This window comes from Epinephelus fuscoguttatus, linkage group LG4 (genome assembly GCF_011397635.1).
Source record: "Epinephelus fuscoguttatus linkage group LG4, E.fuscoguttatus.final_Chr_v1".
Classification (NCBI taxonomy): Eukaryota; Metazoa; Chordata; class Actinopteri; order Perciformes; family Serranidae; genus Epinephelus; species Epinephelus fuscoguttatus.
The window spans coordinates 39,682,930-39,696,921 of NC_064755.1; the positions used below are offsets into that span (position 1 = coordinate 39,682,930).

The 13,992-nt window shown below is 39.9% G+C and overlaps 1 protein-coding gene across 1 annotated transcript in view; it reads left to right on the plus strand.

Annotated features, from left to right (window-relative positions):
• itga11b (integrin, alpha 11b) overlaps positions 1-13,992 on the plus strand; it is a 62,914-nt gene that overhangs the window by 44,083 nt on the left and 4,839 nt on the right. Inside the window, exons 17-28 of the mRNA XM_049575154.1 lie at positions 3,545-3,684; positions 3,789-3,899; positions 5,191-5,276; positions 5,368-5,572; positions 5,840-5,938; positions 7,745-7,821; positions 9,139-9,222; positions 9,419-9,533; positions 11,250-11,363; positions 11,504-11,587; positions 11,679-11,789; positions 11,948-12,043. Of these exons, the coding sequence (XP_049431111.1) occupies positions 3,545-3,684; positions 3,789-3,899; positions 5,191-5,276; positions 5,368-5,572; positions 5,840-5,938; positions 7,745-7,821; positions 9,139-9,222; positions 9,419-9,533; positions 11,250-11,363; positions 11,504-11,587; positions 11,679-11,789; positions 11,948-12,043 (1,322 nt within the window). The remainder of the gene's footprint in view (positions 1-3,544; positions 3,685-3,788; positions 3,900-5,190; positions 5,277-5,367; positions 5,573-5,839; positions 5,939-7,744; positions 7,822-9,138; positions 9,223-9,418; positions 9,534-11,249; positions 11,364-11,503; positions 11,588-11,678; positions 11,790-11,947; positions 12,044-13,992) is intronic.

Consider the following 13,992-nt stretch of genomic DNA (forward strand, 5'->3'; position numbering starts at 1 on the left):
TCACTCCCAGCTGCTCAGTAGCAGGTTGCGGTCGTATCCAGGAGCTTCCTAGAGGAGTGGAGGTGAATGAATGACAGGAAAAGATTAATCGTACAGAATCTAACAGCTGTCCACTCTTCCAGCTGTGTGGACATTTGTGTCGGACCCATCCAGATGTTTGGTGTTTGACCCTTGGTGTGTGGAAAGTCTTGCCGTGGTCTTTTCCTTGCAGCAGATTCCCCACAGTGCTTTGTGTTGTCGTGTCTTTGTGTAATTGGCTGCAGATGTGCGGGCCGGCTGCATGGAAACCTCGCTAACATGCTAACACCAGCCAGCCGCCGCTGTGTGTCACTCCTCCTCCCTCCATCACTTCATACCTTCATACCTTCCGCTCGTCTTTCTTTCTCCTCATCTTCCCTCCGAATCATCTGGTTTGGATTAGACACACGCACATTTACACTCTCACACAAACAGAGACGCATGCATGGACACATGCCAACACGCCACATGGTACCAACCGAATGCACGTCAGTGGACAGTTAGAAGACAGGAGGGACGGTTGACCAAACATGAACCTTTGTTTTAAGAGTTAGTCGAGTTTATTGATCTCAGTGCAGACGTGGCGTTTCTAATATGAGCTGTGCTGGACGGCAGCAGCTTACCTCAGCTCTCTGTGCTCTCATAAATCAAAACCCAGTTTCAGTTGTTAAACAGATGAGAATGAGCTCTGCAGTCACACTCCGAGCAACTGCATCCAACAGCTAATGAGGAGCAGGAAATCACTTTATTAATCAATAACAAAGGAGAAGAAGAAGTTACTGCCTCGGTTAGAAAGTAATTAGGAGCATAAATGATCAAATTACATGTGCAGCATATCTGGTGTGGTGTGTGCATTTTATTTGGACTGAGGCTACATCCACATAAATAGGCATTTGTTTTACATGCACAAATAATGCTTCATTCATGCCAAACATCCACATTACTCCTATGTTTTGGAACCCCTAAGGGCGCAGTTATACTCTGCGTATGGAAATAGCTATGTCCGTTTCAAATGTTGTAAACACCACTGCCCTCTTACTCCCACGTGTCCATAATGTTGGCACAGATACAGCTAATAGATGGCACTAGAGGGCAGAGTAAAAAAATTCACACAGCAACAAACAAGGTGATGGTGGAGGAGGTCGTAATAATGGACCTTTTAATGGAGCGAGTGTTGCAGCCAACGGTGGTTTGTGAGGCCAATTAAATACATTGCAACATGGAGATGGAAAATTATTTTCACTATATAACTCAGTCGTTTTGTTTAACCATTTTTTAAAATGTCTCTGTCGTCTCCTACGGTCGTATCTCACTTGAACTATGCTAGATTCCTCCAACGATCTCTGGGATTACTGCTCTGTTTCATTTGTATCTGTAAGCTTTAAGAAAACAAAGCGAATATGAAAGAAATAAATGAAAAAAATGATGATGATGCAGCCGTCCACTTTTGCTTCTCGATTGTGTCTCAGGATGTGTCACTGGTTACTTACTTCATGTTGTCATGGCTTCCTCCGCTAATGCTCCCTGTACTGCCCTGATATGTCGCTGTATTGCTAACAACGGCCCCCAATCTGTTTTCTGCCACCTTGACAGCCTTATACTCATGTGTTTCTCTTAGTAACAGTCCCACCTTGTTGTCAGTCCAAGCAAAGAAAACTCTGGTCTTACTTCTCACCATCTCTGAGCAGTCAACCCCAGAATAGACAATCTGTGTCCTGTTTATGTTGGCACCTGCATGGCCAATGTACATGACGCATGGATGGAGATTATTCCTGAAACAGTGCTAAAATGCACATGTGCACAGAGAGCATTTTAAGGGTAAAGTGTGTAGGATTTAGTGGCACTTAGTGGTGAGATTGCAGAACTATCTAGAGCTGGTGTCTGGTTTGTCTATTCTGGGCTACTGTAGAAACATGGCTGTGTACCATGGTGATCTCTGTGGACCTGCTCCCTATAGAGATATAAACGGCTCATTCTAAGGTAACGAAAATACAATGACTCTTATTTTCAGGTGATTATAAACCAAAGAGAACATTATCATTATATTATATTACATTTCTGCTGATACATCCTCCTAAACCCTGCACACTGTCTTGAACTCTTAGTATGCTGTTTCAAACTGGAAACACATTGGTGCTGATGTGGCATTAAACAGCTGATTTTACTGATATCCTGCCATGAAGTTTCTCTGTTGATCATCAACACAGTAACTGCACCGCCACATCTACAGACAGCTGTTGGACATGGTGAGGATGAAATCACACACATGCACACACGCACAGTGGGTGCATGTGACTGTTCACTTAGACTTCAGCTATTCATGCTGTTAAAGGACAGATTCAGATTTTTCAAGTTTGTTAGAAAGCTATACTCACATGGTGTATGTACATTAATTGATTGATTGATTTGTTGCAAAATATAGTGGACAAAATCCACAGCCCTCGTTGTGTGTAAAAGGGACTTCCAAAGTTCAGCAGAGGTACATTTAAAGCTGAATTAGACAAGTCAAGTGGGAGTCTTCCGAAGTTATCACCAAATTCCCTCAATGTGTTTCCACAGACAGTGTTTCCAGCAGGATAGAAACACAAGGCATGAAACTGGATGCAAAAAGACCCATTTTTGTTCAACTCAGACTTCCGAAACCTCATATTCACTTTGGCAAAACTTTAGAACACTTTGTTTCACAGACAGAGAACTGTGGATTTTGTTCTGGCGGTGGTGTGTCTTGTTTTGGGGTCACCGCACCGAGTGCTCTGATTACCACTCACACCACTGTTGCACAGTATTTTTTTTTCGGGCTCCTTGTTAGGGTTAGCCATCATCAGTTTGTCAGTCTGGATGTAGAAGTCTCACAGGAGCTATACATATATCATGTTATGTTATATAGACATATTGTAGTACAATACAAGTGACAAACAACAATACGAACAAAAACGAACAAACAAACAAAACATACAACAAAAGGAGCCCCAAAAAAATGGATGCACTGGTTTGGCTTAGATTATTTTACTGTAATACACATTGGTGTGTGTGTGTGTTCTTGTTTTTGCATAAGCGGTTATGATTTTCCCAGTGAGAAAATTTAAGAGAGATTTTCTCCAGAGTGCGTCCAACCAGGGACTTTGCTCGCATGCCAACCCCTTTAAAAACTATCAACTCCATTCAGTCAAATCTAAAAAAGTTGGCAGCAGAGGGAAAAATCATTTATCAGAGTGACTGGTTCGTGGTTACGTAATCTTGTCAAGTCCTCTTGAGTACAATCACACAACAATAGTCAGTGGAAACATTTAGATATGCACAGTTTACTTTTCAGAAATTCCATTAAAACTCAACATTTGGAAACATAATGAGCTCAGTTTGCACTAATGAGCAGCACTCCAGGTGACATCACCTTCTTTCATATCACCTGACAGCCCTGTAAAGTCCGCTCTCGTTGTATTTACAATCTCACTGTGCTGCATCTGAGCCTCTTTAAAGCCCCCTCTCTCCTTCTCGTCTTCTCTCCTCGTTGTCGTCGCTCTCTCAGCTGTGTGGTACAGCCTGGTGCTGGATGAGAGGCGATTTCCTCCCCGAGCTGTTCTGGACGAATCAGGTCGACAGCAGCCCAGGAGTCTGTCTCTACAGGTTGGAGGTCAGAGCTGCCAGCGCCTCGGGTTCTCCATTCAGGTCAGAATATCAACCCAAGTATAAAACACAAGGATCCAAAAAGTTCCTCTCAGAGTGAACACGCAAATGTCACTCACACTGTTGCGGACCGTTTCTCTGAACAGGAGACGACTGATTATGGACGTCCCATCGCGGTTGTCCTGGAGACGGGGTTGAAAAGTCTAGATGAGGGGCCGGTGTTGGACCCTGACTGGCCGAGTGTCCTGAGGGCCGAGGTGAGAGCTTGTAGTTACACACAGGTGATGTCACATCTGCCTCTCAGAGCCTGTCGTTGAGTTTTTCATGACCTCCAGATGTAAATGTCCCAGCCAGGCAGTTGTAGTTTTGCTCAAGCACCAACCACTTTGCTAATACACTGAGTCATTCATCCACCTAACACCGGCCCTTTTTACACAGGGATGGCACTATAGACCCGCAAGCAAAAGAGCTGTTCTGGGCGTGACATGTAACATGGCAGCGTTGGCCTCTAGTGTGACATTTGGGTCAGGCAGGGCTTCATAGACAATAACAATGGCATAACATGGCAATGACAATCATTTAAAGTCTGTTGTATGGCGGTTGATCTTGTCGTCTGCTTTAGAGTAAGGAGTTCTCAGACCTCATTGTCTTTCCAATATGCGGACATTTTCCGCTGCTGAGTTAGCCGCTAACTGCTTCTAGCTGCTTTTTAAATCTCCCACAGTGGGTAGCGCATGTAACATGTCATCAGAACGTTACACCTGTCGCCTTCCTGCTGGCTGTCCCTTTTACACAGATGTTAATAAGGGTGCTTTTACTACCTCCACTGCTGGCTTAAAGGCAGGACAACTCTTTCCTCCCATTCCACAATTGAACCTTTTATATATATATAACAGAAACGGATACTTACAGTATCCTACAAATTTGTGTTTTACGAATGACACTGTACATCCTTAATGTACATTTACATAATTAATGTAAAGTTACGGAGGTTACATTTAGGCAACTAAAGTTACTTCGGTTAGGTTGAGGAAAAGAAACATGGTGAGGAAATACCTTGAAATGACTCAAAGTTCACACTGATCCAAACATGCGACTCCAGGGAAAAGTCCTGGGCAAAAGTCCATTTTTTTGTGACCCATCCACCACCCCAACCTGCCTCTTTACAAACACGTGGGACAGCTTCCTTGTTTACTGCCATCAGCACATTGATCAGCCTTGTGATCTCAGATATGTACGAATTTGGGTGCAGCCAACCAGAGCTCTTTGGGAATCACTTCGGTGAATACAAAAATAGTCTGCGCTAACATGTAGCCAAAATAAAGGAACCCTATATCTTTCACAGTTTCACAAAAAGATTAATTAATTTAGCCATTTTCATATTTAAGGTTTGAGGTATACAGATATTTTTTTAATTACATAGAAAATATTTAGATAACAAGTTCTAATGGGCATAATGCTATTTGAATGTGTGAATATAGTCTGTATATCTGTCTGCTAAAGTAACTAAAATAGTAATAGTAAAATAATCCTTGTCTCTTGCCATAGCTTCCTTTCTGGAACGGCTGCGAGCAGGAAGATACCTGTGTTCCCGACCTCATCCTCTACAGTCACACTGACCTCCTGGATGTTCAGTGAGTAATACCTGATCCTCATAAACACACCTGTTATCATTAATATTTATTAGAGAGCCCAGATAATTAATATTCTGTGTTTCACCTGAAGGCAGTTCTGCAGCTCGAGGGAGCGGGCGGTTTGGTCGATCTGCAGCCACCAGGGGGCGTCAGAGGGCTCGGTGTACGTGATGGAGGCTGGGCGGAGAAGGATGGTGGTGTTTGCTCGACTGGAGAATCAGGGAGAGAACGCGTATGGCGCCGCCATCCACATCTCCACCTCCTCCAACCTCCTTTTTTCCAGTCTCATTGTCAAGGTGTTGAGTTTGTTCCTCTTCTCTGTCTGATAGTAAACACACAATAATGATCCAACCTACATTCAGCTCATCAAAACTTTCTATTTGTTGTTCTGAATATATTCAGTCTAATGGCTCTTTACTGGGAAGACGTATTAATTAATCTCATAGGCAATACTTTTAAGTAACTTGCAGTGTTTCTAACATCTGACTCTAACATCTACTGACAATCATACCTACTGCAGCATATCTACTTATGACTCATCAGGCTCCTCCCCTTCCCCACAGGACCAATCAGATATTCAGATTGAGTGTTACGCTGAGGACAGACTGGCCATTCAGAGGAACTGTAACATCAGCGCTCCATTCATGAAGTCCTTGGCTCAGGTAGGTGCTGCACCTGTGTTACACCTGTGCTGATGTTTACCATGACAGATTATACACTGCTGATCTAACCTCTGATATACCTTTGAGTTCATAAACACTGACACTTATATCAATCAAATTAATCAATCAAAATTTATTTATAGAGCACATTTAAAAACAACAGCAGTTGACCAAAGTGCTTCACAGTCAGACTAAGACACAACAAGAAATGACACACTACAACAAAGACCACGTGTTACAGAGGAATGCAGCTCTCACACCGAGTTAAAAGCCAAGGAATAAAAGTGTGTTTTAAGTCGTGATTTAAAAACAGGTAACGAGGGGGCCAGCCTAATATGCACGGTCTCCCCTGTGCTTCAGCCTTAATGATTTTGGCGAATTAGAAGAAGAAGAATTTTTCTGGTTCAAGGGCAAGTAAATTTGAGTGTCATCGGCATAACAATGGAAAGACATGCCATATTTCCTAAAAATAGATCCTAAGGGAAGCAGGTAGAGGCAGAATAGAGCTGGCCCGAGAACAGAACCCTGAGGGACTCCACATGGGAGAGGCGCTGGGGAGGATACAGTGTCATATTATACATTATATCAACAATGCAACACTTTTACAAATACTATTTTACCACTTATTTTTTGTTTCGGTAGGAGTAAGTTCTCTGACTCGAGTGCTTATTACACTACAGAGTGAAAATGTGACCATCACAGGCTTGTTGACAAAACTATCTTTCCCCAAAGTCCATCAAGTAACTGTTGTGGTTGTATATGTGTAATTTCCTGATTTTTTTTCTTATGATAATAGATAAATAAATATAGAAATTAAATTAAAAAAAGAAAATTAAAAAAGAAAAAGGAAAGAAAAATAATAGAAAAAAACCCAACAAAATTTCTTTAGAAATTTGTATGGGGGGTGAATTAAGTTTGAAGCTCGTGTCATGGTTGATAAAACTTTCAGATTCACAGCCTGCATCACAAACTGGAGATGTGACAACCAAGTTGCATTATTGCAAATGATCCAGTGGTTGACCAAAATTAGGAAGTAAAAATCAGAAAATTTCAACCTCTGCTGCACAGATCTTTTTTTCTAACTGTCGCTTGTGAGTCCTTCAGCTTTATAGTCAGTGACCTAATATTCATTTTCTGTAGGAGGTGATTATTAATATAATTTCACCTAACATAAAACATAGAAAACATTGGCCTTCACAGATAATACAAATGTGAGCTTGCTTTAATTGTGAGCACAGACAGTAAAACAGGTGTTGTTCATACAGCTGTTACACAGTCTGACTAATGATAGTGATTAAACAGAGCAGGAGTATGTTTCGACTGACAGCCATCGACTGAAATCCTTCATTAGCCTAATGACCGTCCTGTAAACATGATCGCGGCCCCGCCCTGCGCTATAAGGCCCCCGAGGGCCCGCTGTATGGATGCCTGTCTGAATAAAGTCCAGTTTATTGGTCCAGACTGTGGTGCAGATTATTGTTGGAATCCTCTTAACGAGGCTGCAGCTCCTGGATCAGGAGAGCCGCAGCCGGAGGGAAACACATGAGGCACAGCTTCAGACGCTGGAGGATCTGTTAACTCACAAACAAAAAGTTTTACGTGTTGGCGTGTTACAACATCCAGAATAAACTGATGAGACCTGGCGGTAAAAGAGAATCAGTGGCGTGATGTCCAGTAAAGATTTGAAAGTTTTTAGATAGGTTATACTGTCCTATAATGTACAAATAAATTCAGTTACTAAATGTCGTTATGTAGTCAGTGAAAATAGTTTCAAAGCCCAGAGACCTGTTTTCTCTTCCTGTGCAGGTATCTTTCCGTCTGGAGTTTGAATTCAGCCGCACTGTCTTCCTGGATCACGTACGGGTTGTCATGACGACCAGCAGGTGAGATAGCTGATGTCACTTTGATATTTGTTTGATTTATACCAGTGTTTATTTGGGCGCAGGAAGTGAGTAAGACAAAGTTATGTGATTAACTAATAAATGTAACAACTGGTGAACTAGGTGAGAGGGGACTCACACGCTCGACTCTGGAGACATTTCGGGGAATGTATCAGTCTTTACAGGTCAAAATGTAGGTTCAGTACACAGAGGAACTATCAGAGAAGGCAAACAAATCCAATAGGGATGAGACATAGGTCGAGTCAATCAACAGGCTAAATCCAAAACCCAAGAAAAGGACACAGGGAAACAAAAGGCTGGAACACTAGACACACAAGGAGCTAAGACGAACCAGCACTGAGAGAAAACAAGACACACACTAAATACTCTGGTGAGGAGGGGGATAACGAGACACAGGTGAGGCTGATCAGGGCGGGACAGACAATCAGACACAGGTGAGGCCATCAAAAGGGAGGGGAAACACAGGGGCAGGAAGTGAAGTGATCTGACACGAGAGGAGGTGTGAGTTTCAAAGTAAAACAGGAAACAACATGAATGAAATAAAAAACATAACCTAAGAATCATGAGCTGTGACAATAAAGTCCACATTAAAACCCAGTTTGACTGTTTTTATTAAAGTGATGTATTTCCTGTTGAAACGGGATGTTGAGAAGGGATCTTATTCAGGAGGATTGAGGGGGAAACACTGTTTAAAAATATGTGATGATTACATTATATGTCTATTATTCTCACCTGTGATACAAAAAGAGATCACCATTGAGACACATTTTTGGCCATCATTTAATTAATTTTGCTGTGATTTTAGACATGGATGTAAATTTCGACATAAAAAGAAATAAATATTATTTTAAGAGGACTTGAAATTTTAATATTAGTTTTGATTTGTAATAAAAATTGCTTAAAAAGTTTAAGATGACATGAGCAGCAATTCAAACAAAAAAAACAAGATCTTGAAAGTCAGAAAGTTTTTGGAAAATCAGTTCTCACCTCTTCAAAGGTTATTAAGGGATAAAAAGACAGGATTAAGTTCAGACTTCCTCACGAGTAAAGATGTAGGTTACATGTGTGTTTCTGTGTGGGCATATTAATCACACTGTGGAGATAAACATCTGTTCACACACATACATTGTGGAGACTCAGCCCCCTTGTGTGGACAAACACACGGTCCCCACAAGGTAAACTGTTAAGTTTAGGGTCCAGACTTTTGTTTTTGATTTAGGAGTGAATTTGGGTCAATAAAATGTTCTCACGTCTTTCTGTGTGTGTGTGTGTGTGTGTGTGTGTGTGTGTGTTAACCAGTGAGGGGGAGGAGGGATACCCAGACGACAACATCAATGACATCTTCCTCCCTCTGAAGTACCAAACTGACCTCCTCTTCACCAGGTGAGTCACATCAGTGTCACTGTATAGTTCCTCCTTGTAAAACTGTTGTCATGGCAACACATTAATAGGATCCAACAAAGAAATATATTATGTGCACGTGTATACTAATGATTTAGTATTTTCTGAGCATGCAAATTACAGGCATAGACATGTTTCATTAAAGTTAAAGCAAACTCTTCCTCTTTCCTCCCGTCAGAGACCCAAACCCTCCTCGCTTTGAAATCAGAGCCGACAGCTCCTCTTCGTCCTCCTCCTCTTCCTCCTGGGACCACACAGACAGCAGCTCCCCCAACTTCAACCTCACTTATCATGTGAGTTACACAAACACAATCACTTTGTTTAGGACACTCACAGGAAGTGCAGTCTTATGGTCAGACGGGACACACTGTAGAGTGTCCACACGAGAAATCGCATGTGTGTGAATCAATGTGTGAATCAACTTTTCTAGTTTTTTTGGTGTGTTTGTTGTCTGTCCAATATCAGGCCTTTTCCACTGAACACATTTTGTTTCATTTTATTTTTGTAAATGATAAAATTACTGCTTCAGTTTTTGGGTCCTGGTGTTGTGCATGTTGTCATGGTTTACTGGGGCACTGAAGAGAAAAATGCTGCTAATGATATTACTAACACCTCTGCTTTTCCTACTCTGACTAGTCAAAATATTTTTGTGAAAAAGGAGGATACTTTAGTCCAGTGTTTCTGAAATGAGGGTACAGGCACCCCTAGAGGTACTTTGGAGTACTGCAGGGGGAATGAGAGATTTTATTTTTAAATGTTAATTTAAAAAGTATAAGTAATGCATGATTCCTAAAATAATTATACTAAAATAAGTTCAATATAAATGCAAATGTAAGTTTAACTAAACACTTTTTATATTTGATATTTGTATTTTTAAACTGTCAGTTGCAGCAATCACATTCACCTTGGCTCACTGTGTCTTTCTACAGTCAGTTTTTCCGTGCTGCTCCAAATGTCCTAAACTGACAAAATATTTCATTATTAAAAAAAGTTTGAGAACCAATGCAATTATTGAAATGAATGCAATTATTGAAATGAATGTAACTATTGAAATGTTGCAAACTGAATAAATAAATAAAAAGTTTATTGCAAAAACAAAAAAAAAAAAAAGTTTGAGAACTAGTGCTTTCGTCTCTAACAAGTAATCCCAACCCCCCTGGCCTGACTGAGATGAAATGTGCTGTGGATGAATCTGAGAGATGTTGTTGACCCTCCTAACCTTGCTTCTGCGGTCAACATCAGGCCTAAACTCCCCCTTAAACAATGAAATATCAAAATTCAGTGTTCAGATGGGCATTCATTTTCCTGAACACAATTATAGAGATGAACTCCAGCTTTCCTTGGGTCAAACTGTCACCTTGAACATCAAATATTTTCTTATCTTATAACTATTACTGATGTTTCTCTGGATGTTCTTCACATGGAAATGTCAACAGCTTGGATAGATGGGGCTCGAGAGGACAAATTGAACATGTGGCTCACAGCAGCAGAAGCAGTGAAGATCCTTGTGTATCCAACTGTTACTGAATTATAATGTGCACTGTTGAATCTCTCATATTTTTTATGTACTTGTTGAACCTTTGTGAGTAAAATATAGCCTTTATGTAGCCCTGCTGGTCCTGGGGTGGGAGTTATGGGAGTGGGGAGAGAAGGGATGACGTTTGTACATTCTTTTGATTGCACTTTGTTCTGCTGAGAAAGATCAGAACAGAACTTTGATCACAAAAATAGATAAAATAAAATTACATTCATCTTCCAAAACAACATAATGGATCCTTCATGAAAATCAGTACTCAGGACAAACATGACATTCTGTGACAATAACAAATGTTGTTTACTCCATCCAACACAATAACATTTTGCGGTTTTTGAAAGGAATACTGGGAAATGTAGGAAACAATTGTTATATAAATTATAACAATATAATTGCAGGGAATAGTTGAACATCACTTTTAGGTTTAAGAGTTTTCTAATGTTGTTTTTATTGACATCTTTAACTTTGTGTGCAGATCCAGAACCTGGGCATGTTTTCTGTGCAGGACGTCCTGTTCAGGGCTGATGTCTGGGCTGTGACCAGGCAGGGGAACCAGCTGGTTAACATCACAGAGTACAGCATCGAGCAGGTATGACGGGAAACTTCATCATCATTGTGCATAAGAAAAGACAGGTTGAGTCATGTCTATCAATTTACACAGACTTTATAAATAAGATAATATAATACAGTCACACATTATCCTCCTCCTCCTCCTCCTCCTCTCTGCAGGTAGCTGGGTCTGACTGTGTGCTGCCTCAACCCAGATCAACCAATCAGGTTACAGCTGAGGACCTGTCGCACCTGTCACAGCTGGTAAGACTGGTGATTATTTCATAAAAAGTTAATCTCAGAAGTCAGACTTTGTTAAAGACAGCTATGTTCCTCTGTGTGTCTGTCTGTGTAGAACCACAGTAACAGTGTGAGTGTGACGGTCCAGTGCAGACTGAACCTTCCGGCCTCCAGAGAGGTGAAAGTGACACTCAGCGGACAACTTCAAATCCCTGCTCTGCTCACTGTGAGTCGACTGTCTCTAAGGAAACTTGTTTTTCAGAAAGCTCTGCATGTTTTTCTCCTGTAAGGAAACACACGTGTTTAATGTGTTTTCTGTGGCTTTCCTTGATACTTAACATTTGAAGTCTTCCCACTGACTGACTCACTGACTTCCTGTTCCAGGTGAACTTCAGGTCGTTGGAGTTACTGACTGAGGCCTCCATCCAGCTGGAAGCGTCCAGCCACATGTTCCTGCAGGAGGAAAGACCTGTCAGAGAGGTATGACTGTGCTCTCCACTTTCATCAACCTATGAACAAATTCACTAATGAATGAATGAACAATCTTACTACTTAAGGGCTGTGATTTCATAGGAGTGTATTTCTTCAAATGCCAATTCACAGCTACAGACACATAAAAAAAATCAGCTGTTGCATCATTTTTGTCATTAAACAGGAAATATGAAGTATTAAGAATATTAAGTTAATTCTGTGACGAAGGGCAACAAGGCTAAAAATAAAAAATGCACACCTCGTCTACTTCTTACTTACTTACACATTTATTTCGACCAAGCATTGATTTCTATCAATATTTTATGTTAAAAACTTAATTAGAAGAATAATTCTTAGAATATAATGTTATTGTTTTGTTGTCCAGGTGTAATTGCTATCTAATGAGGAAATGTTTACTTTGGTTGAGATGCCACTAATCCACAGGAAGTGCACCATAAATACACCAAACTGACATTTAGAGGAACAAAGAAACACCTGCTGCAACCAAATCGGAATCAGAAGTACTTTATTAATCCCTGAGGAGGAAACTGAGTCATGCTACAGCTGCTCTTATATAAAAATATTCAAATTATATGAAAAATAGACGATAGAAAAAAATGAGAAGCATGTAAAAATAAGTGCAATTTGTTACAATATATAAACACAATATATAGAAAGAATTCCCACGAACTAAACATGATTAAAAATCTGTGGATAGACCTCAAAAGAGCAGCGGATGAAGATGAATCTCAAAAAGCTAGAAGCCTTTTGCATCGAAGAACAAACAAACAGGAACTGAACGACTCTTAGTTGGTTACAAAAAGTGTTTTGAAGCTGTGATGCATCAAAGGGGGCGCTACTAAGCACTGACCGTGCAGGTTGCTTCAGGTCCTTTTCCTTTTCTGTTATTTTGAAACTGTAAAAAATTGAATTAAAAAAATAATCTTGCGTAAAATATTAAAGAAATGTGTCATCTCTAGCTTAATGCCCTTTGGAAATGAGGTCATCCCCTACTTACTTAACCACTTACAGTAAATGAAATTGTGACCAGAGGTGCCCAGACTTTTGCATGCAACTGTAAAGTGATGAGAAATGGGATCTAGGTGTGTTAAATACAAATGCAGGTATATTATAAATGAGAATTAAATAAAAATATTAATGTAAACATATAAAGTTTAACACAGTATTAATATCAGAGTATTGCACAGTGGAATTTATGCATAAACCTTTGTACAGTTAACTGATTACTGCATAATTGAAACTATGCATAGTAAATAAGTTAGCTGACTCAAGAGAAGAGTTAAACAGTTTGATGACCACTGATAATAACTGACACATACATTCAGAAATGTCTTTTTTTTTTTAAATTTCCCTTAATGATTAACTGACAGTGATTCTGACTCATCAACTGAACAACTAATGAACATAATTAACTGTTCATTAACAAACAAACAAACAAACAAACCATTTTGACTCAGTGAGTTTCTTTCTTACTCATTTAATTAATTATTCATTAACTAACATATTTCTAACTGCACATACACAGTGCTATAATGTCTACATATACACTGTAATAAATATGGAACTTTGCTGCCATCTGCTGTCAGACATTGTTATTACAATAATAAAAACTGGAGATATTCAACATGAACAATGACATTTCAGTTACTCACCCACTGAGTGGGTGTAAGAAGGGGTGGACAAAAAAAGAGAAACATCTGACAATATAAAGTCATCCAACATTAGGTCTCTACAATAAGTTCTTCCTTTGTGGAGGCCTTTAAATATGTTTTTTTATTTCTTTATTTCAGTTTAGCCTCCTATGTATCTGCCTTATGTTCTTTCTTTTTTAAAAAAAAATGTAGTGTGGAACACTAGATTTTTTCCATCTTTCTTATGTAAATTTTTGCCTTCAATTCTTCTTTTTTAAGTCTGAAAAGTTTATCTGTATGTAAATG